The sequence below is a fragment of the Xenopus laevis genome, chromosome 8L, assembly GCF_017654675.1.
Source record: "Xenopus laevis strain J_2021 chromosome 8L, Xenopus_laevis_v10.1, whole genome shotgun sequence".
NCBI lineage: Eukaryota > Metazoa > Chordata > Amphibia > Anura > Pipidae > Xenopus > Xenopus laevis.
Window position 1 is genome coordinate 12,270,766 of NC_054385.1, and position 22,329 is coordinate 12,293,094.

The window sequence follows — 22,329 nt, forward strand, 5'->3', positions numbered from 1 at the left end:
CATACCTGTTCTGTATATACAATATATATAGGAGTTCAGAATTCAAAAATAGTAAATAGTAAAGTGCAGCGAGTGCAGTGTAATACTGAATTGCGACGTATAACAGTAGGCGATCTCCCCTATTCCTCTTACCTTGCTCAGCTCCTTCTGATACTGAGGCATTTTCTTTAGCATCTGGGAAAGATCTCTCATGGTAGTCTAAGAAATGAGAAGAATGATTGTGGTTTCAGGTTTGTGATTGTAACGACACCTTGTAGCCTGCGAAGCACCAGAATACTTCTACTGAATGAGACTTACCACCTTGTCTCCCGTATTCATTCTTTTGCTAGCTGAGAAATCCTTCAGGGAGCGGGTCACTTCCCTAATAAGGAGTGCAGAACGAGTTAATCACAGAGTATATGAACTTTCCTTTTCTCTCCTTTGTGACACAAGGACAACGCAACAGAGGGAAACCCTCACACCAAGGTTATTACTGGTATTGTACGTACTGTGAAACTTCAGCAATGTGCTTGTGACGCAAGGTGACCCATAGATCGTCATCTTCATCCAGCAGGACTTCCTTCATTCGCTGATCCCCGATACCGCTGGTCTCATATCTAAGACAAGAGAGCTATTTCAGGGTCTGAACGTGGACAACATTAAAGGGGAACTATCCCGAGAATGAAACATTTAATATATAGTCCCGAGAAACTTTGTAAATACAATCAATGAAATATTCTGCATCGTTTCTGAAATAATCAAGTTTATATTCACTCTCCCTTTCTCAGCATCTGTTTCTCCTCATTCTGTCTTCATGCGGCAGTTGGGTGTCAGATATTCATTGACAGTTACATCCAATATATCTTATAGGGGTGTCAGGGGGCCTATCGACTCCCAGCGGGAGAAGTCCGGACCAAGAAGGAAGCTTAGGGATTAAAGTCCAAGTTCATGGAATCTAAAAGGGGTTAGGCGTAAGCGTAGTCAAGTTCAGGCAAGAGTTCAGTAAGGCAGGCAGCACGAATCAGGGTCAAGCAGAGGGTCAGGAAGCCAGCAAACACCAATTCAGGAATTTAGGAACCTCAGGAACACGATTCAGAGATTCCTATAATCGGGCATCGAACCCGTGACCTGGAAGTCCTTTTATTTTCTACATTTGTGCCAGGCGAGTGACGTCAGGGCGCCGGCATCAGGGCGCTGGCCCATGTGGGTGCCACCATTTTGAAGATGATGCCGCCGGAGACGGGAGTGCCATTGGGCGCTCCTGACAAGGGTAAGTTCTAATACATCTTCTAGCCAAAAGAAGCCACCCTCAAAGATATATTGGATCTAACCGTCAATGGATATCTGACAGCCAACTGCTGCATGAAGACAGAATGAAGAGAAACAGATGCTGAGAGAGGGATAGTGAATATAAATTTGATTATTTCAGAAACAATGCAGAATATTTAAATGATTGTGTTTAGAAAGTTTCTTATTTCAGTATGCCAAGGCTTATATAAATTGTTCCCCTTTAACACAAAGGATTTAAAATTCCCACGCAAACATTTCTTTGGGAACAGTTAGAAGACCATTCGTAGGTTTCACGGATGATCCAAACAGCAGACGGGATAACATTGTTTCAGCATATTAAGGCCTCAATTACTTGTATACGTCATTTTCCACAGGGAGCAGGTCGAGGCTCATGGCCTGGAAGGTGAGTTCATGCAGAATGGGCGATGCTGGATCAAAACCCCGATCCAAGATGATGAGCTGGGAACGAGCCTTGTCTGGACCCTGCGTGAAGAAACAAGGGTAAGTACAAATAACTGTCTGTATTCTGCACCAAAATGCCTGTTTATTTCCAAGTGTTTTAGGGTGCAGTGCAATTGGTCAGATAACACTGCTCTACCCCAGCAGGCATGGAATTGGTAATCATCAGTCCTATCCATAAAAAAGGAGCAAACACAGAGACACCTATCAAAAAAACCACAATCAGACACACAGGATAGGACCAATAATGTATTTTGCAGCATGTTGTTCCCTCACCTCCCCCATTGTTGGATCATCCGCTTTATAAGCATCCAGTTTATCTTGAATCAACTGTGACAGCATCGCGTCGTCCTTGTAATCCCTGTGGAGATACACATTGGGTCATTATTACTCCTCTCAGGGTAGAGACACACAGGGATATTTGTGGCCCGCAATTTTTAAAAAGCGACAAGGAGATCGTCTTTTGGCAAGCAAAGATTTCAGGCAACTTCGGCTTCTGATCAATTTGCATCCAATAGTGCACTTTCTCTGCTAGACGTTCTTCAACAAGATCAATGAGTCTATCTGGGTCAAAGAAATGCTTTAAAAAAGGCATTTTCTGCGGCGTAATGTCGCACGAGTATCTTCGTATGCGAATGGTGAGTGAGCGTGTGGTCGTTGGAACAAAGAATATGAAATTGCTGCCCTAGAAATTACGTTTTTAGGTACTTACGACATGCCGCTAACACAAGAACTTGCATTCTATCGCTGATACTAATCTCCTTGTGTGTTTTTCTAGCGCAGATTTTTCACTACTTCTGTGCGTTTTGGGACTACAGGCGATTTCAAAAAGCATTTTGTGTGTAGTAGCTGGCAATTTACAATTTTCTCTATGGCAAGACCAAACGAGCGACTTGACGCCAAAACTCGCTTTTTAAACATCGCAGACAACAAATCTTCGCATTGCACTTCCATTGTACTCATTTATCACATTTTTTGCATCACTCTGTCTTACCTAGGACGTGTTATAATAAAGAGGGAAGAAGTGGATATCCAGTAATAATTTTCATAGATATTAGGGATGCACTGAATCTAGGATTCGGGCATTTTCAGCAAGATATGGATTCGGCCGAATCTTTCTGCCAGGCCGAACTGAATTTGCATATGCAAATTAGGGGCGGGGAGGGAAATTGCGTGACTTTTTGTCACAAAACAAGGAAGTAAAAAATGTTTTCCCCTTTCCATAGCTAAACTGCATATGCAAATTAGTATTCGGGATTCGGTTTGGTATTCGGCCGAATCTTTCGCAAAGGATTTGGGGGTTTGTCAGAATAAAAATAGTGGATTTGGTGCATCCCTGATAGAAAGGTTCACTTACCAATACTAACAGGGGTACACCTTCAGCTTGAGGCGGCAGTTATTTATGTTCAGTTGTAGGCTTGCACAAACCAAACTTCACTCCAATATTTGATGCAGACATAGGGGCTTATTTACTATACTCCGAATGCAAAAATCACAAAAAAAATTTATATAAAATCAGACTTTTAAAAAATCGCGAATTTTTTCGGAATTTATTAAACCCTGAGGATGGAAAGGTCCGAATTTGAAAATCCGGCATCTCAGACCTGTCGAGGTTGCATATAAGTCAATGGGAGAAGTCCCAATACCCTGAAGTTTTCAGCTGAAAATTCTGAAAAAATCTTGAAATTCCTAAAAATCCAATGAAATAATCGTGAAAATCGGATTTTTTACCGCAAAGCAAATTTTCGGGAAAATGTAATAATAAACAAAGCGGGGTTTGATAGGAGTTTGTAGCAGAAAATAACGGACTCGGAGATTCGGACTTTGATAAATAACCCCAATAAAGTAGTTTTATTTAACGATAAGAACCATCTCAAAGGATAGCCTTACACGTTTTGTGCCTTGTGGGCACGTAGTCATAAAGACATGAAACGCATAAGGCTACCCTTCCTTATATTCTAGCACCCGCCCCAAACAGCTTTCTTACCCACGGTAGCGCACTGCTGGGTACTCCTTCAAGGTGGCGCACAAAGTGGCAATCTGCTCTGCAAGGCGTTCTAAAATTGGATTCTTCATCTGAGCCTTATGAGGGCTGTAAAAACTGTGAAAGGAGTCTGGGTAATCCAGGGAGAAGACCTGGAGAATAAATATACAATAGTTGTTAGTACAAAAAAAAATCCAGACTATCCTGTATAAATATAGCCCCATATGGAGGGTTATTTATAAGACACAGTGGAGCTCATTTATAAACATTGGGCAAATTTGCACCTGGGCAGTAACCCATAGCAACTAATCAGTGATTTTTTTACTCTCTGTCCTGCATTTTGTAAGCTCCGTTTCAGAGTGTAGATACCTGTGACTATAGGAAAGAGCGTTGCTTGTGTTAGGCAGCACAGTATCCAAGAGAGGTGGGTAGAGAGAAGCATGTATTCCCTCTGAGTTCCACTATAACTCTTATTATAACAATAATAATACTCTTATAATAAGAACCAGAATATATTCTTAAAATATACAAAAGCCATTAATATCTTCTAAATGATATCCTTATAAACGGTGAGTTCTGATGTCATCAGTTAGAAACGGTGAGTTCTGATGTCATTTCTGTCACATGACTCACTGAAATTTGTGTATTATAATAAATAAAGTACCCCCTGTTACAAAATATGAGGATATTAGAAGTTACCTCGGAGTTCCATCACCTTGTATATTTATATTGTCATGAAACTCCTCTGTAACTTATAATATCCTTATAATTTACAAGAGGGGGTACTTTATTCACTATATAAACTTTGCTTTATGGTATCATCAGTTATAATCAGTACCTAGTGATGTACTTGTGTCCCGTGACTTACTGAAACTTAAATATATTTACAGGTGTGGGACCTGTTATCCAGAATGCTGGGGTTTTCCGGATAACGGATCATTCCGTAATTTGGATCTTTATCCCTTAAGTCTACTAGAAAATCATGTAAACATTAATTAAACCCAATAGGCTGGTTTTGCTTCCAATAAATATTAATTATATCTTAGTTGGGATCAAGTACAAGCAACTGTTTTATTATTACAGAGAAAAAGAAAATCATTTTTAAAAATATGGATTATTTGGATAAAATAGAGTCTATGGGAGACAGCCTTTCCATAATTCAGAGCTTTCTGGATAACAGGTTTCCGGATAAGAGATCCCATATCTGTACAAATATTATGATATTAGTGCCACAGCCTGACTGTATACGGTCGTGGAACTGTTTAGTGACTTCTAATATCCTTATATATAACCATATGGGGCACATGTGCATAGTTTCCAAAGGGAGAACATTATTTCCTATAAGTGTATACGGAATTAAAATCCAGAGAGTGGAGCCCCTGATTCATCCGTATATAACACAAATCTTACAGTGAACACATAGTATGGATGGAATTCTTAGACTGGGCAGAATACCAGTGGTTCTGCTTCATGTCCCATCAGCAAAATACTTTTTACATAAAGTGCTGCTCGTTCTGTGGCGTAACTACAGAGGCAGCAGACCCTGCGGCCAGGAGGTAAAGGAAGCCCATGAGGCTCTAATTAATGAGCAATTTCAATATTTATTGGTAAAACAGGACAAACTCTGGATGTGTTGGGGCCCTAAAATTAATTTGCTGTGGGGCCCAGTTTCATCTAGTTATGTTAGAGTCCTGCAGCAGGTCGGGTACCTGCGGGTTACCAGCAACAACATGAGGGTTGAAGATCTGGGTGCGGGTATAGACGGGGGTCGGCCGTTCTGCGGGTGGTGGATCGGGTCACAGGTCTTCTCAATATCGATTTTTACTCCTTTTTTCTGATCACGCCTACTTCTGGTTTACAATGACAGTACTTTGTGATTCTTGATGGTCAGCGGGTTGCGGGTCCGGGTTGTGGATAAGGTACTTGCGGGTTGGGTAGCGGGTCCAAGCAGGTAAAAATGTGGGTTGAAGGTCCGGATTGCAGGTTACAGGTATGGGTTCCAAAAAATAGACCCGCGGAGGACTCTAAGTTATGTCACTGTGCTCGTTTCTGGCAATTTAGGGGTGAGGCTTAGTGATGAGTGAATGAATTGTCCAGGCGCAAATTCCCTGCGAACTTCCGCGTTTTGCCGCCGGCGAATAAATTTGTGAAGCTGCGTCAAAAATTTGCCAGCATCAAAAAATTTGGACGCACGACTGAATAGTCACTTGCGTCAAAATTGTCATGCGTCAACATTATTCGGGCGTCAAAATTGACACGAATTGACGTGGGCGACAAAATTTGCATTTCGAACATTTTACGCTGTTTACAGGAAATTCGTGAATTTTTCGTGAAGCAAAACGGGACAAAGTCGCCCATCACTGAGCAAAATACATAGAACTTGTACTGACAATGTATTCTTTTTTTTTATTAAAAAAAGACTAATGGGAAGTCGTTTTTCCCTAAACAGGGTAATATGATTTGACAGATAATAATACAGATATTATCAGTTTATAAATTCTGCTTCTGGGTATCTCAGTTGGCTTCCAGCGTGGTCATCCTGTAATCAGGCCATTTGTGTGCTGTGTATGGAAGCTTTATTTTAGGAAACAGCGCTTCTTGTTTCCAGTCTTAACTCAGTAAGATTCCATGAAACATTAGAGATGCCAGATGGCTTGGGCCGGCAATCTCTGGGATTTAACTGGCAATCCTCATCTGGCTCAAAAAAGGAAATGACTGGAGAGAAAATTACAGATCTCTCTGCTCCTGCTGGATAAATATTAAATACAGTAACTGCCAGCATAGTGTTATCTGTCTTTTTTAAGATATATTTTCATTCACTTCTTGGTTTTGTGGATTAAGGAGTACAGACTTACTATTAACCATATAAAACCCAGATTAAGTAATGTTATGGGGCCCCACCAATAAAAAAGACTGGGATGCAAATAATGAATTACGATAAAGCATTCTAAAATTTGGGTTAGTTCCCCCCTGTCATGTGACCCTGCCAAGGATCTTAGTTCTAGTGCAGTGGTTTTCTAACTGTAGTGTCTCTAGAGGGGCCCAATACTGCTAATGATGGTGAGATTTAAGGATTTACTGTCTTGGGTGTCCCTGAAACTCAAACTAGTTATTAATGAGAACTAAAGCCTAACTAAAGAAGTAGCTAGAAATGTTGTACATTATGTTTTGTGCTTCTGTACCAGCCCAAGGCAACCACAGCCCTTTTGCAGTAAAGATCTGTGTCTCTAAAGATGCCCCAGTAGCTCCTCATCTTCTTTTCTGCTGATTCACTGCACATGTTCTGTGCTGCTGTCACTTACTGACCTTAGGGACCCACTCACAATATACAGTACACATAGAATAGAAATGTCACAATATAAGGCTGATTAGTAATTAATACAGATAATTACTACATGGCAGCACAGAAACCAGTGCAATTAGCATCAGAATTTAATAACCAGCCCTGTAGCCTCAGCTTATATTACAGGGGAAGCTCATTTTCTGCTGGATAATTAGTGACGAGCCCTAAGCTTAGCTTCTCAACAGCCGCTCAGAGCCCACTGAGCATGTGAGTGTCACAGACACTTTCCAAGATGGTGACCCTCTGTAACAAGTTTGAAGTCCTGGATCATTGCTGCTATTGACAAGCTAAAACTTTAGCCTCGTGCAATAAGTTCACTATATAAAATATGGCATTTTTAGCCACATTCATTTGTAAGGTTTAGTTCTCCTTTAAAATCATGTAATCAATGTAACACATATCCCCTTTAAGACATTTTATTTTATAACGATGACACTACAGTTTTTTTTTTTAACTATACAAGTAAAGGATCCGTTATTTGGAAACCCAAAAGCTCTGAATTACGGAAAAGCCATCTCCCATAGACTCGATTTTATCTAAATATTCAAAATTTTTAAAAATTCCTTTTTCTTCAGTAGCTTGTACTTGATCCAAACTTAAGATATAATGAATCCTTATTGGAAGCAAAATCAGCCTATTGGGTTTATTTAATGTTTACATGATTTTCTAGTAGACTTAAGGTGGCCATAGACGTAGAGATCCGCTCGTTTGGCGCCAAATAAGCAGATCTCTCCCCGATATGCCCACATTGAAGTGGGTGATATCGGGCTCATCCTATACGATCGGATCAGAATGGAGGCCAAACGGGCAGTCAGATCGCAGGACCACATCAACGAAAAGATATGGCCGCGATCTAACGGGATTTTCTAACCTGCCCGATTGGCATCTGGCCGACTATTCGGGAAAGCCCATCGAGGGGCTCTACACACGGGCCAAGTCAGCAGCTTTTATCGGCCCGTGTATGGGGGCCTTTAAGGTATGAAGACCCAAATTACAGAAAGATCCCTTATCCGGAAAATCCTAGGTCCCAAGCATTCTGGATAACAGGTCCTATACCTGTATAATGCCCAGTAATGGAATATCTCACCTGTGACTCGTATGGGAGGAACGCAATGTTTATCTCCGTCAGGGTCTTGACCATTTTGGATGTTCGAGATTTGACCAACTCATTAAAAAGAGTATCTGGGCAAGCTGCAAGAAAAGTTTACAGTTATAGTGGTGCAAAGGCACCAGGGAAGGAGAAGAAACACGGCATGGAGGAAAACACTGAGGGATACAGGGGTGAAGGGCACAGAAGAAGCAGCGGTGCACTTACAGTCAGTAAAGAAGACGTGTGCTGCTCTGTATTTAGATGAAGGAGGATCTTTGAAGTCACTGATGAGAGAGTGAACAGACTGCAAGAGAGAGAATGTGTGTGAGAGACAGAAGAGGGCAGAGGGGTGTTGGATGTTAGACAGCAGAATCAGAGAGAAGTGAGCAGAGATATTATATTAGAAATAGAAAGCCCGGCCATAATAAAAGGCAGCCTAATATGATGCTGAGACCATAATCCTTCGCAGTCAGGGTATCTGAGCCTGAATTGCAAAACAGCAACAATTGCTCTTATTCAGCATGATGAAGCATATGAAAGACATTCTGAATGTCAGCCTAAAAATAAAATAATAGTAGTAATAATGTAGCTCTCAGCAACTTTCCAATAGACATAATTTGGGAAAAGTCACAGCCAGCAGTGCAGAAAAGAACAACGAAATAGCAGTTTCAATTGCACATGTAGGGGGTTATTTATTAAAAGTCGAGTTGAGTTTTCTTGAAAAATTCACGTTTTTTTGCAGATAGTTTCACTAAAAAAAAAAAAAAAAACTAGAATTTTTCTCGTTTTATAATGCCCAAAGCTGCTAAAAATCCGAATCTGAAAATACTCCAACTAAAACCGGTCGAGGTCATGTAGAAGTCAATGGCAGAGGTCCCGTAGTCTTCATGATTTTTAGGGTTTTTTAAAGCTGTTTTGTGTTAGAAAACTCAATAAATTTGAGCAGTGACGTAACTATAGAGGAAGCAGACACCGCAGTCACAGGGGGGCCCGGACTATGGGGTCTGCTTCCTCTATAGCTAATAAAAAACCCTCTTCACCAGCCACTCACTTACCCGGGATGCAAGTCAGGTGGGAGTGGGTGGAGTCGGGCTGGGAAATGGGTGTGGCAGGGTAGGACATGGACAGGGGAGGTGGGACATGGGCAGGAAGTGGGCGGGAGGATGGGGATCGGGGTGTGTCTAAAGATTTTTTTGGAGAGGGGCCCTGTGCACTTTTTTTAGCCTATAAACTCGATAAATCAGTGCTATTCAAGTTTTTTCCCTGATTGCATTCAGTCAAGTTTTTTTTCATAAAAGATCAAACATTTTATTAAATAACCCCCTTATAGTCATTACAACTTATTGCTTTATTTGCCTTTTATTTAAGAGCAATGTATCGTTAATTCCATCTTGCTTTTATTGCCCCAGCTTCTGTGAAGGAGCCACTGATTTAGCCTGATTGGCTGTCAGTCTGTCAGCCTCTGCTTCCTTCCATAGCTCTAATATAGAGTGTGAGCTTCTTGTGACAAATAAATAGGGCAGGAGCGTAACTGTAGAAAATGATGACTCTGCAACTCCTGGGGGCTCAGGATCTGTAGGCAGCAGACTAATAAACAGTATCAAAATAGGTACGAAAAATGGTCTTATTTCCTCAGTTTCAGGGAGGCGTTACAATTATTTTCCTCTGCTGCCCTAGTTATGCCTCTACAACAGAGAGTAGGTCTAGCGCCTCAGGACTTTGGTCTGCCATGATAGCAGCATGGGCAGATAAAGGTAGCTAGCAAGGTGCCATTTGGGCTTTACGTTATACATACGTTTCAGATATTCTGCTGTCAAACTGCATTACCTTTTCCGAGGGTGTGATCAGATACACCGCCTCCAGACTGGGAAGGGGCTCCCTCCGTTTATTAATGTCTTCAACAACTACAAAGAGACAAGACACAGTATCAGTACGCATGCTATGGAGCACAAGGACTAAAAGGATATCCCATAATCAGGGTTGCCGGGTTTAATTTTCAAAACCAGCCAAGTCAGCTGCAAAACTAGCCAAGAGGCACTTCAAAAGTATGGAAAAAGTAAAAAAAAAGAATAATATATGTGAAAATATTCCTTTTTTATATTTTCCATGAAGCCAAATGGGACAGATTCACCCTTCAGCAGGGGGGTAACTACAGAGGGGGCCCAGGAGGCCCTAATACATTTATAATTTCAATAAATATTTGTAAAACAGCTCAACATCTAGACATTTTGGTGGCCAGCTGATTTTTGCCCCAAAATTGTCTGAAATTGAGGAAAGTCAATGGAAAATGCGTGAATGCTTAAGAGTAACGGGAGAGTGGGGTACTGAGCCCAAAATCTGGAAACCCACGACTTCTACACACGTCAGTCCCATTGCATGCTGGGTATTATAGTCTTACATTAAACTTGACAGTTGGCAAATTGTTAAAAAAAAAACTACATTACCCAGCATGCAACGGGAGACGCAGGCTTGGCACATTAGGGCAAGAAAATCTTTGGCTGGTTTCCAAAGTACAAACCAGCCAAAGGCCCAAAAAGTAGCCCAAATCCGTACCTTGGCTAGTTTCTACTTTCAAAAGCCGCCTGGGCTTTCAATTAGTAGCCCTGCCCATAATGAAAGGAATCGCTCGCTACCCTTTGCCACGCCCATTACAGTGAAGCCCCTCCCTATTTAAGTGGGTCTGTATGTCCCGCCCTTGCTGTTGTCACTTACTAGTAATCCCTTCAGTCATGATATCGGTCATCTTGCAGCAGGACGACAGCATGCGCATACTAAGCTGATCCACAACAAGCACCTATGGGAAGAGAATGACATTCAGAAATACTGCTCCAGCTCATCAACCAATCAGCAGCCATTATTTACTACTCTGTATCAGGTTGACCAATTAAAGCGAACGTCTTATTGTTTAATGTCATGATAATGAATGGCATAGGTAGGAATACAGGGATTCTTAACCTATGGGTCAGGATCCAATGACGGCAGATTTATCAAGTGTCGAATAGTAAATTCCAATTTTCGAGTTTCAAAATTCACGCATTCAAATTTTAATCCCCCTATTTGAATGTAATTGCGAATGTGAGATTTATCACATCTCGACCATGGAAACAGTCCTAATTTGAATATTCGCCACCTAAAACCTGCCGAGTTCATGTACAAGTCATTGGCAAAACATTAGCACTTAATTATGTTCTGCTCTGAATTATGTTGAGCCCAACTCAGCATCCGGGGTCTCCTCTTAGCATTGCACCCAGTTACAACCTGAATCTCAGCACAAGGACACACACAGGACTGTAACACACCTTCCACTCTCCTTTCTTCTTCACCTTCCGGATGACATCGTGCATAATCTCTGCAATAAGAAACAATGAGCACAGTTAATTCTCTTTAGGGTCAGGACAGCCGCTCAGATTCACCCCCGTCGTCAAATCTCCTCTTCTTCGGGGCGACTAATCTCCCCGAACTGCCTCCCGCCGGCTAGAATCTAAACTGCCAGCGGGGTGGCACTCGCAGTGCTTCATTTTCCGAAGTCGCCAGAAGTTTCCTAGTTAAGGCAACTTCGGAAACAGAGTTATTGCAGGGTTGCTTAGGGTAGGTCGCTGTGATCCCCCTGAAAAATGAGCAATTAAAAACAAAGGTATATAAAACAATATCGGGGTCACAAACCTAGTTTGCCATCTGAATTTAAATCCCCTGTAACACTGCAATATTGTCTGTAATATGGTTAATATTTTGACGCATGGTAAGTTATAATTGTCTGAAAATTACCATTTTATCCTTTCTTCTGAGCAATAACCCTTAGCAACGGCTGCATCTAATAGCAGGCAATCTCCCCCGCAACAATCAGATCAGAGTTACAAGAGTACACATATTAATTATATTATATTATTATAAGGAGACAACATTTGTTGCAGTAACCCATCTGACCGAGCCAGCAAAACAATTGCCAAGGCCGGGCCAGTATTACAAATTTACCAGCAATGTACGTTCCGACCCTTGTCTGCCCACTTGAACCCCATTCTGCCCATTTCTAGGTCTATACTACTGATCCCATACTCTGCCTGGAGTTAAAAGCAATAAATGTCATAGTCATTATACAACCAAAATGTCTAGGCCTCATACCGTAATTTGATACAATTAATGTAAATTATCAAAATATTTGCCATAGATGACCCTCCAGGGGATTTTGCAAGGTCTCCAGTTTGCCCAAAGGCTCCCCAGTCAGCTGTGTAGGCTAATATCATTGTACAGGTATGGGACCCGTTATCCAGAAACCCGTTATCCAGAATGCTCCGAATTACAGAAAGGACATCTCCAATAGACTCCATTTTATCCAAATAATCCAGATTTTTAAAAATGATTTCCTTTTTCTCTGTAATAATAAAACAATACCATGTACTAATTGTAGGCGTCTTCTAATAAGTTTTCCTTTTAATAATCCATTGGGATCAGTATGGGATCCCTTATCCGGAAAAAGCATCTGATCTGGCCACCCAAGCGGTAGGGCAAAGAGGCTGTTCTGATTGAGCACCGAGCCAACAAAAAGGAGGAGCATATGCAAATCCAGTGGACTTCATGCACAGTCTGCAGTGGTCCTGGGCCAATGATTTCGACTAAATTAATTTCTGTACAAGCCTATATCAGATATCATTCACAAAGATGATTGCGTTGGTCCCATCCATAGGATTAATGGCTGCTGGTTTGGTACGGAGAGACCAAAACTGTAACTACTCCTGAGCTGTTTTTGGGGCAAGGTTACGTATTTTGCAAAAGAAAACAAGAGAGGTTTCCATTTTTACTGCAGCTAAAACCTCCAAAGCCACAGCGTGGACTAGCAGCTATATACAAAATAAGGAAAATGAAGCGTTACAGACACCACCATGGAAAATATATGAAAAGACCGGGGTAATGCTTTTCAACTGAACCGAAGAACTGGAAATCAAGTGCTGATTGGTTGCTATAGGTAACTGCCCATGGGCAAATTTGCCCAGTGTTGATAAATGAGCCTCGAGTGCAATTGCCCTAAAACACCAAGGTTTCCCATATCTGATACAAATCCATACAATATAATTCTTTTTTTCCTCCACCCACTCCCAATTCCCATTGCTTGCAATCATTTCATTACTCTTATGTAATAAGAGATGGACCAGACTTATCTCTTGGGTCTGACGTTCAAGGGGGGTACAAAAAAAATCTTCCTGCTAGACAGTGTTGCCACCGCATTGGTCATTTTGGCGCTAGAACATGACTTTCATGTCTTTCAATCTGGGAAAATAATATTTAGGGATGCACTGAATCCACTATTTTGGATTCGGCTGAACCAACGAATCCTTCGCGAAAGATTCGGCCGAATACTGAACCGAATCCTAATTTGCATATGCAAGTTAGGGTGGGAAGGGGAAAACATTTTTTAATTCCTTGTTTTGTGACAAAAATTCACACAATTCCCCCATCCCTAATTTGCATATGCAAATTAGGATTCAGATTTGGTTCAGCTGGGCAGAAGGATTCAGCCGAATCCGAATCCTGCTGAAAAATGCAGAATCCTGGCCGAATCCTGAACCAGATCCTGGATTCCTGCGAGTTACTGTACGTGGGTCAGACCACTCGCCAGGTCAAGGACAGAATTAGGGAACCTAAGTCAGCGATAAAAACTAAAAAGACTGGTCTGGCAGTAGCAGGCCATTTTGTACAAATGGGGCACAGAACAGCTGGTGGACCATGTTCCTCTCTTATAACAGGGAGGGGACAGAGCAATGAGGCTCCTAAAAAAGGAAGCCTTACGGATCCACCGCCTGGAAACCCTAATGGCCTGAATAGAGAGTATGATTTGCATTCTATTTTTTTAAATTGTTCTGCATTTTTATTCTAATTTTAATCATTGTGTTTTTTACAGATAAAATGTGACAAGTGCACAATAGCGAAGAAAAGTTTATGTTTCCTTCCAAGTGGCTCCATTCACTTCCTAAAATGGATACAAGTTTGTTGTATTTATTAATGATTTTTGCCACTTTGAGACTTTGTTTCTACATGTTCAACAGATGGCGCTGTTTTAATGTGTTTAAAGGGAAGTCCAAGTGACCATACATTTTAGCTTGAAAAAAAAAGCCGGGGGAACTTTTCTATATCTGGTCTGAGCCATATTTAAATAAAGGCTTTTTAATTCCAACTTAAGGTGCTGTTCATTATAATATTGAACTATCCACATGTCATGGATCCTGGAAATTATGCAACACAAATGTAGACAAAAGCTGGTCATACAAGCCAAGATTTGGTTGGGCAATTTCAACTATAGCCATCAGGGCATGTATGGCCAGTTGAGGGCCATCAGATCAATAATCTATGGCGTAATTCACTGGCAGCATTTGGTATCTGCAGAAAAATGCCCCTTTTGTCAGTAGCCTAAAGGGTTCATTTACTAATGCAAAATGCAGTGGAACCCCCAACATTGAGCCCACAAAAACACTATTCACAAAGGCACCCGCTACAATAAATGCTTCTCTATACAGGGCTTGCGCCATTACTAAATCATGGGCAATCTGAGCCAAGTCACATGACTGTAGGCAGCTGGGAAACGGACAATATGTCTAACGCCATAGTCTTTAAAGGTGCTCAGAACTGAGCTAGAATTCTGGGAAATCATATTGCATTATGGGTAAAAACTATATATGTCTCACTGTGTTGCTTACTGTTCCTTTAATAAAAGGTAAACAGCAGAAACAAGCTAATAAAGAGCACAGCACTACATTATTTAAGGCTGAACCGGCAGTAATTAAGATTCTAACAAAATAAAAGAGAGTAACAGCATCTCGCGCTTATTCTCTAATTTATACCATTGTGCTAATTATGTTTAAAGTCGCAACTCACACAGTCTTTGGCTGCCCCGACTGTTGTCAGAAGGAGCACTTGTAGTACAACTCTCATTAGTACTTGCACCATTAGCTGCTACTGTATTCCAATTCAAGGATGGAGAAACAGACTCTGAACCAAAGTCGCACTTCCCAGCATTCTCAGTAAAAAAAAAAAATACAAAAATAATAATGCGTTTCAAAGCCTCATGGGCCAGATTCAAAAATAATCATACAAAGAGGACTATGGAGATCTGCAATCTCTTGGAGACCCTCCATCTGGACAGTTCTGCTTTACAATAAAGAATGTCTATTTTGATCCCAATTACGCACAGGAATACTGTGTCTGCACCTAGAACCTGTAAGCTAAGTCTGCTCATAAGCCTTACAACACTGTAGTGTTGCTTTACTGCTTACTAGCATCACATACTTTCTTTATGAATGAATGTAGCTGCCCTTTAATATAGGTGGTATTGTTTACGCTACGGCCTGGGGGGAACATTTTACCATCACTTCTGTCTTTCTGCTTCACCAGTTTATTGACTCCCCATCTGTCACATTCCAACAACAGACACATCTTCACGTCTCCACTGGGAATTAAATGCATCCTCTATCATTTCCTTCCCCTTTATTACCAATATGGTAGCACGTGATTGGATTTCTCCTGGAACTGGTTGCTAAGTAGGCTTAGCAACATCCAGCTCCACAATGAAACACCTCTATGAGGCTAAAAGGTTACACCTCTACTGGTGGTAGACCCTTTAGATGGTACAGTATAATAGACAATGTGAAGAGAGGCTTTAATTACTGTATACCTGTATATGTGGGTGTAAGCTGCCATACTGTTTCACTATAAAAAGTAGGGAGCACACTACACTGCACTCTGCATTATATGAAAAATCTGGTGCTCTCATGTCTTGTTCCTGAGCTGACTGTTTTGAATATTGTTATGCTGTTTATTTTGATTTCGTAATCACTATATTGTCTGCTTAACGAATCCTTTCTTATTATTTCCTGTGATTTTACTATGTCATTGCAATAAAAACAAGTTATTAAAAAAAAATCTGGTGCTCAGTGTAAAGTACAACATCAGGGTCCCCAGAGCAGCCCTGTCCTTATCTCTTGCCCTAAGGCCCCATTGCATGTTATGCTCCTACTGCTCCTACCTTGTGCTTCAGAATGACATGTGAGGTATGGACAGGTGGGAAGGCTCCTAAATGCATTGCCAATTGTATATACCGGTATGGGAGCCATTATCCAGAATCCCGTTATCCAGAAAGCTCTGAATTACAGAAAGGCCGTCTCCCAAAGATTCCATTCTAATCAAATAATCCAATTCATAATTTCTCTGTAATAATTTATTAAAAATGAAATAATTTTTAAAAAAAATTATTTTTTCTCTGTAATAAACCAGCAACTTGTACTTGATCCCAACTAAGATATAATTAATCCTTATTGGAAGCAAAACCAGCCTATTGAGTTTATTTAATGTTTTTATGATTTTATGATAGACTTAAGGTATGAAGATCCAAATTACAGTAAGATCCATTTTCTGGAACACCCCAGGTCCCGAGCATTCTGGATAACAGGTCCCCTACCTGTATAATACCTCCAAGAATATAAGAGATGAGGAAGCTAGCATGGGACCAAAATCAGCCTCCTGAAATCCACAGGACAATCTCAGTCCCTACTGTAAGTAGTATCCATCCTCCTCTTTCTTTCGCATCCGGAAACATTGTGTTGGCTCAGGAGCTAACGCACCGATTTCAGATTTCAGTGTAGAAAAGCCAGACAATGCATGTTCCAAATGCGAATGAAGAAGGAGGATACTGCTCATGGTAGGGGTTGATTTCGGCACCATGTGGCTCTAGCCTGGACCTTCCCAAGACTTGATCACAACAGCTTACAACCTAATCACACAGACATCCACACTGGTACACAGACAGAGCACTCATTTGCTCAGTGTCATAAATACTGCCTGTGCCCTAAGCATATTTAAGCAACTCCCCCTTCTGTTAACTAAAACATCATCTGTGACCCTAAATAATCATCATGTGACCCTAAATAAAAACCCTCCAACACCCTTGTCCTCTTTTTCTCCTTCTCTCTCACTCCTTTCAGAGCAATTTCCTGTCTTTTAATGAAATCTTTCAATCAATAAACCTCCCACTAAGGAAATACAATCAAGCAGGAGAGGTGACGTGCATGGTTGTACAGGGAAGATAAACGCCCGCTCTGAGTAGGTGTAAATGGCGCCAACATACTCCTTGGCGCAGACAGTTTTCTACAAGGGATAAAAGAAGAAATAAGGGAGTGAGGGGAGGCAAGGGATTGGTTACCAGGTTATCCTTTGGACTCAAGCTGATTAACAGACGGCAATCTGTCACTAAGTGGGTGGGGGAGGGATAAATGAGAGTTTGATTTAGGGCAGGCCATATGGGCCACAGAGAAAGATATATTGGCTCTGGCTAGTGTGACCAGCCCTGACATTTATTCAGTATTTATAAGGCACCAACATATTCCACAGCGATATTTAATGCTCCTGGGCAGTACAAGCATAAGGCCTTTTACATTTTATACAAATTTCTCACTGTATCATGCTCACATGTTTGTATTATTTTACCACAAACACACTTAAAGATCACATATTAAATATTTTGGGGCAATTTAGACCACGACGCCTACCAACCCTGGTCATGCTCAGTTACAACCAGATCCAAGTCCCACCCACTCTCAGATAAGCCCTTCCCTTTGTCGTCTGCTAATGAGGACTGTCCGGCCCTTAGGGCATAGACACACTCTCAGATTTGGGGAGATTAGTCACCCAGGGAAAAATCTCCTCTTTTTGGGGGGCGACTAATCTCCCCTCCCGCCAGCTAGAATATAAATAGCCGGTGGGATGGCAATTGGTGCGGTTAGTTTTCCGAAGTTGCCAACTTCGTGGCGACTTCGGAAAACAAAGCGATCCGAGTGCCATCCCACCGGTGATTTACATTCTAGCTGGCGGGATGCAGTTCGGGGAGATTAGTCGCCCGACGAAGAGGTGATTTAGCACCGGGCAACAATCTGCCCCAGTAGCTTTGTGTGCCCTTGCCCTTATACTACCTGAGTAATGAATAAGGCTCCTCCTACTACTTTCATGTTTGCTCCCTAATCCCTCTCATTAATGCTCCATTAAAGAGGCAGTGTAGCCCGTTGTTTAACATGAGAGCAATGAATACGGCTTGTGTTTCTTCCTATTGTTTTCATAACAAAAAAATCTATGGTGATTCTTATTTCTTGAGATAAACAGGGTGAACAGGGAGCCCAAAGCTACTCCATGTTTGGGCCTTGTGGAGTAGATAAGTAGATACCAGTATACAACCCCTCCCTTCATTCTTTGTTGTGACTGTTTTGTCACTGTTTGTTGTGCTTCCGTCTCCCTGTGTCACGTATGGTGAACCCAAACCCCAGGGGAGTGACTGGATTCCTGTCTAGGCGTGATCTTATGCCTATAACAATCATCTTGGGCTTTGGGCCTGGCACTCTGCTACTTGGGTACTGCCAGGACTTACTGGATGAGAATCTAGAAACTCCCACAGGGACAGGCAAGGGCGCCGAATGTATAGGGAAGGTATCAGGGAAGGAGCCGGTAAGGAAGGAGCAGGATGTAGTCAGACAGGCCGGGTCAGAACCACATAACAGGAGCAGAATCGTGAGGCAAACTCAAGGTCAGGAACAACCAGGGTCAGAACCAGGAAGTCACACAGGGGACAGGAGTCACAGGGCCGCCAGTTGCAGGGAAAAGAGGACCAATCACGCTTCACCTATAACTGGCAGTGAGTCAGTGCAGAGCAGGGGGTTATATAGGCAGACTAATGGTTAATACTGAGCACCTGTGGCCAGATTAGAAACAGAAGAGCTCACCATACCAATACAGGACACATAAACAGTGAAAACATCAGGTCACTGGTTCAATTCCTGGCAGGTTGTTACAGCCTGTTTAACTCAGAAAGAACAAAGACATTTTCTGTGCCTCACTACAGCTCCACTTACTCCTCCTATGCCCACTCTCATTATAGCCCCACTTACTCCTCCTATATCCAGCCTCATTATAGCCCCACTTACTCCTCCTATATCCAGCCTCACTACAGCTCCACTTACTCCTCCTATGCCCACTCTCTTTATAGCCCCACTTACTCCTCCTACATCCAGCCTCACTACAGCTCCACTTACTCCTCCTATATCCAGCCTCACTACAGCTCCACTTACTCCTCCTATATCCAGCCTCACTACAGCTCCACTTACTCCTCCTATATCCAGCCTCACTACAGCTCCACTTACTCCTCCTATATCCAGCCTCACTACAGCTCCACTTACTCCTCCTATATCCAGCCTCACTACAGCTCCACTTACTCCTCCTATATCCAGCCTCACTACAGCTCCACTTACTCCTCCTATATCCAGCCTCACTACAGCTCCACTTACTCCTCCTATATCCAGCCTCACTACAGCTCCACTTACTTCTCCTATATCCAGCCTCATTACAGCTCCACTTACTCCTCCTCTGGTGACTATCATTGCTGCTCTGCTATCTGCTCCAATATTCCAGTCTGATAACCATTTTCATAGCTCCTCTCACAATACATGTCATTCGTACTTAAAGAAACACCAAAAATAATCAAGGAATCTAACCCTAAATCTAAACTAATACATGTCACATGGACTGTCTGCGCTTTCTTCATATGGCGACTCTTATCCCTGCTGCACAATAATCTCTGTGCGTTGTCTCTATTGACTGCGCAGTATGGAGATTAGTGGCAAATACACCAATAGATCATTTTGTATATGTCTGAACACATGGGTTACACTGCAGCTGCTGCCTCGTCCATCACATGCCCAGAAGCCATAATAACTGTCACAGTAGCCTTTATCTATATAGAATTGTATTCCCAAAATCCATATACCCCTCCCCTTCCAAAAACCAAGGCTTGGATATAAAAGTAAAAGGGGCGGATAGAGGAGCTGTCGGGCAGTGAGTGACGTGTGACACAGGGAGGGAACGGATATTATTATAGGGATGATAAATCTCCCAGCATCCCCAGCCAGTCAGGATTCTGTAGTTCCCCAGCAGCTGGGGGGAGGGGAGGATATAGAATGTAAGCAGATAATAGAGGCAGTAGATTTTGGGGAGATGACATGGAGGTTGCAGGGAGGAAGGTAAAGATGGAGGGAGGGATGGGGGGTGAATGGGGAGAGGAGGAGTCAGGAGAAATGGATGGATGTTGCAGTATAAAGTGTTGGGCAGATGTGGCCCCTGTTACTGAGATTAAATCTAGGCCTGGGGTATTGGGGTGATCAGGGGGTACCGGGGGGAGGTAGGGAATGAGGATGGGGACATTTAGGAGGGATAAACAGAATGGTGCAGGATACATACAGGGAGGGGTCTGGGGTGACACAGGCAATAAAGTACCAACCTCCCCCCACAGTCACCCACTTACTCTCTCCCACCACAAACACGCACCCCCCCATAGTCACCCACTTACTCTCTCCCACCACAGCCTTCAGTCCGCTCGGTGCCATCCTGATCCGCTAGTGGTGCAGCCCAATGTGCTCCTTGTCAGGGAACTGGGGAGATGCTGTGAGCTGAGCTGAGAGACTGAGAGGGAGGAGGAGGGGAGAGGACACTTCCAATCAGCTGAGCGCAGGGGGGGAGGAGGAGGCAGAAGGGGAGACTGCTGGATAATGGAAAGGGCCAGCAGGAATATTGCACTGAGGTGTTATACTGGGGACACTCCCCTTCATTCCTGCAGCTTGTCTCTATGCTCAGCTCTATGGGCTCAGTCACACTGTTTATTCTACATCTGCCTTTACTCTCCATGTCCCTCTCACTCTGACACATCATTTATATAACAATTAGCAGCTGCCCAGAAACATGAAGCTGCTCTTCTGATTAGAAGAAATATCACTGATCAGCTCTTCACATTATGGAGTTCATGTGGCCAGTCACTTGCTAATACCAAGGTCACAATGAGTGGAGTATTGGCCATACACGAGCAGATAAAATCTGCCGACAGGGCTTCCCCGATCGATATCTGCCCGAAAGTCGGCCAGATGTCAATCAGACGGGACTATAAATCCCGTCGGATCGTCTGCATCTGTTCGTTGATGTGGTCTTGCGATCCGACTGCCCGTTTACCCATCGTTAGGATCCGATCGTTGGGCCCACAATTGGATCAGCCCAATATTGCCTCAAGGTGGACATATCGGGGAGAGATCTGCTCGTTTGGCGACATCGCCAAATCAGCGGATCTCTCCGTGTATGGCCACCGGGATCGATTTCCGCGCACTTCTGTGGGATCAGCCGGGAAACAAGGTAAGTAATACAAAAGTCGGATGGTGTTGCAGCGTTCATCCAACGCGACTGTCAGATGCAGACGCAGCGTGCATCATTTGCATCCGACAGTCGTGTCGCGTCGGACGAACGCTGCAACACCATCCGACTTTTGTATTACTTACCTTGTTTCCCGTCTCATCCGACTTGACGCGGGCGTTTTGTCGCCCAACGTCGGATTCGACAGTAGCGAACGGAAATCGTCCGTGTAGTTCTACCCTAATACAACAGTAGATTTGTAGCTCTATCTCTTTATTTGAGCAAGAGATATGGGTAATGCAGAGAGAGGTGTGTTAGCAACATGGGGTCAGATTTGTAAGATCTAGGATGCCAAAATTTTAGGGTCTGTCAGAATCTCCAGTGGAGTGTCACGTGTATATTGCTCAGAAACCAGGGGTGCTGCCTAATGGCATAACTAGACGTTACTGGGCCCCACGGCAAATCCAAATTGGGCCCCAAAGTCACCCTTCCAAGAGGAATTACATAGTGGGTGCCCCTAGGCCCGCTGCTGTTCGTCGCCCCCCATCCCCTCCCCCTTATTTCACACAAATTTTCATCATCAGTACCGCAGCAATGACGATTGGTGAATGGGGATTTTTAAAAACGATTGTATCTCCTGCGCATTCCCAGTGTTTCTGAACCAATGTGGGTGTGGTTGGGCAGCATGCTGCCCCCAAAAAAATCTGCTGCCCTAGGCCCAGGCCTTGGTGGCCTTTCTACAATTATATGATATAGTGTATTCCCCCAAATCTCATCCTAAGTGGCCAAGTTTCCAAAAAAATGCCTTTTTAACACACATGAAGTTATTTGAGAAAAATAATTACATTTAAATGCAGCATTTGTTTTCTGCAACACACGGGTTAGGGATTGAAATTTGGGCAACCGATGCAGGTTAAGGTTGGACTACATGGACGTTTTCGTTGTGATCCGACGCGCTGCGACGGAAATAAGGTAGATAGAAATGTC

The 22,329-nt window shown here is 42.7% G+C and overlaps 1 protein-coding gene across 3 annotated transcripts in view; it reads right to left on the reverse strand.

Moving 5' to 3' along the window:
* Positions 1-20,673, reverse strand: part of stxbp1.L (syntaxin binding protein 1 L homeolog) — a 35,295-nt gene extending 14,622 nt beyond the window's left edge. For 2 of the 3 annotated variants that reach the window (XM_041571853.1, XM_041571852.1), the window contains exons 1-12: positions 20,516-20,673; positions 11,445-11,494; positions 10,858-10,939; positions 9,973-10,049; positions 8,371-8,449; positions 8,143-8,246; positions 3,716-3,864; positions 2,005-2,089; positions 1,622-1,752; positions 489-596; positions 298-361; positions 133-198 (exon numbers count right to left, since the gene is read on the reverse strand). In XM_041571853.1, coding sequence (XP_041427787.1) covers positions 133-198; positions 298-361; positions 489-596; positions 1,622-1,752; positions 2,005-2,089; positions 3,716-3,864; positions 8,143-8,246; positions 8,371-8,449; positions 9,973-10,049; positions 10,858-10,939; positions 11,445-11,494; positions 20,516-20,552 — 1,032 coding nt within the window. In that variant the 5' untranslated portion in view covers positions 20,553-20,673. 3 annotated transcript variants of the gene reach the window in all.
* Positions 20,674-22,329: the final 1,656 nt, after the last annotated feature.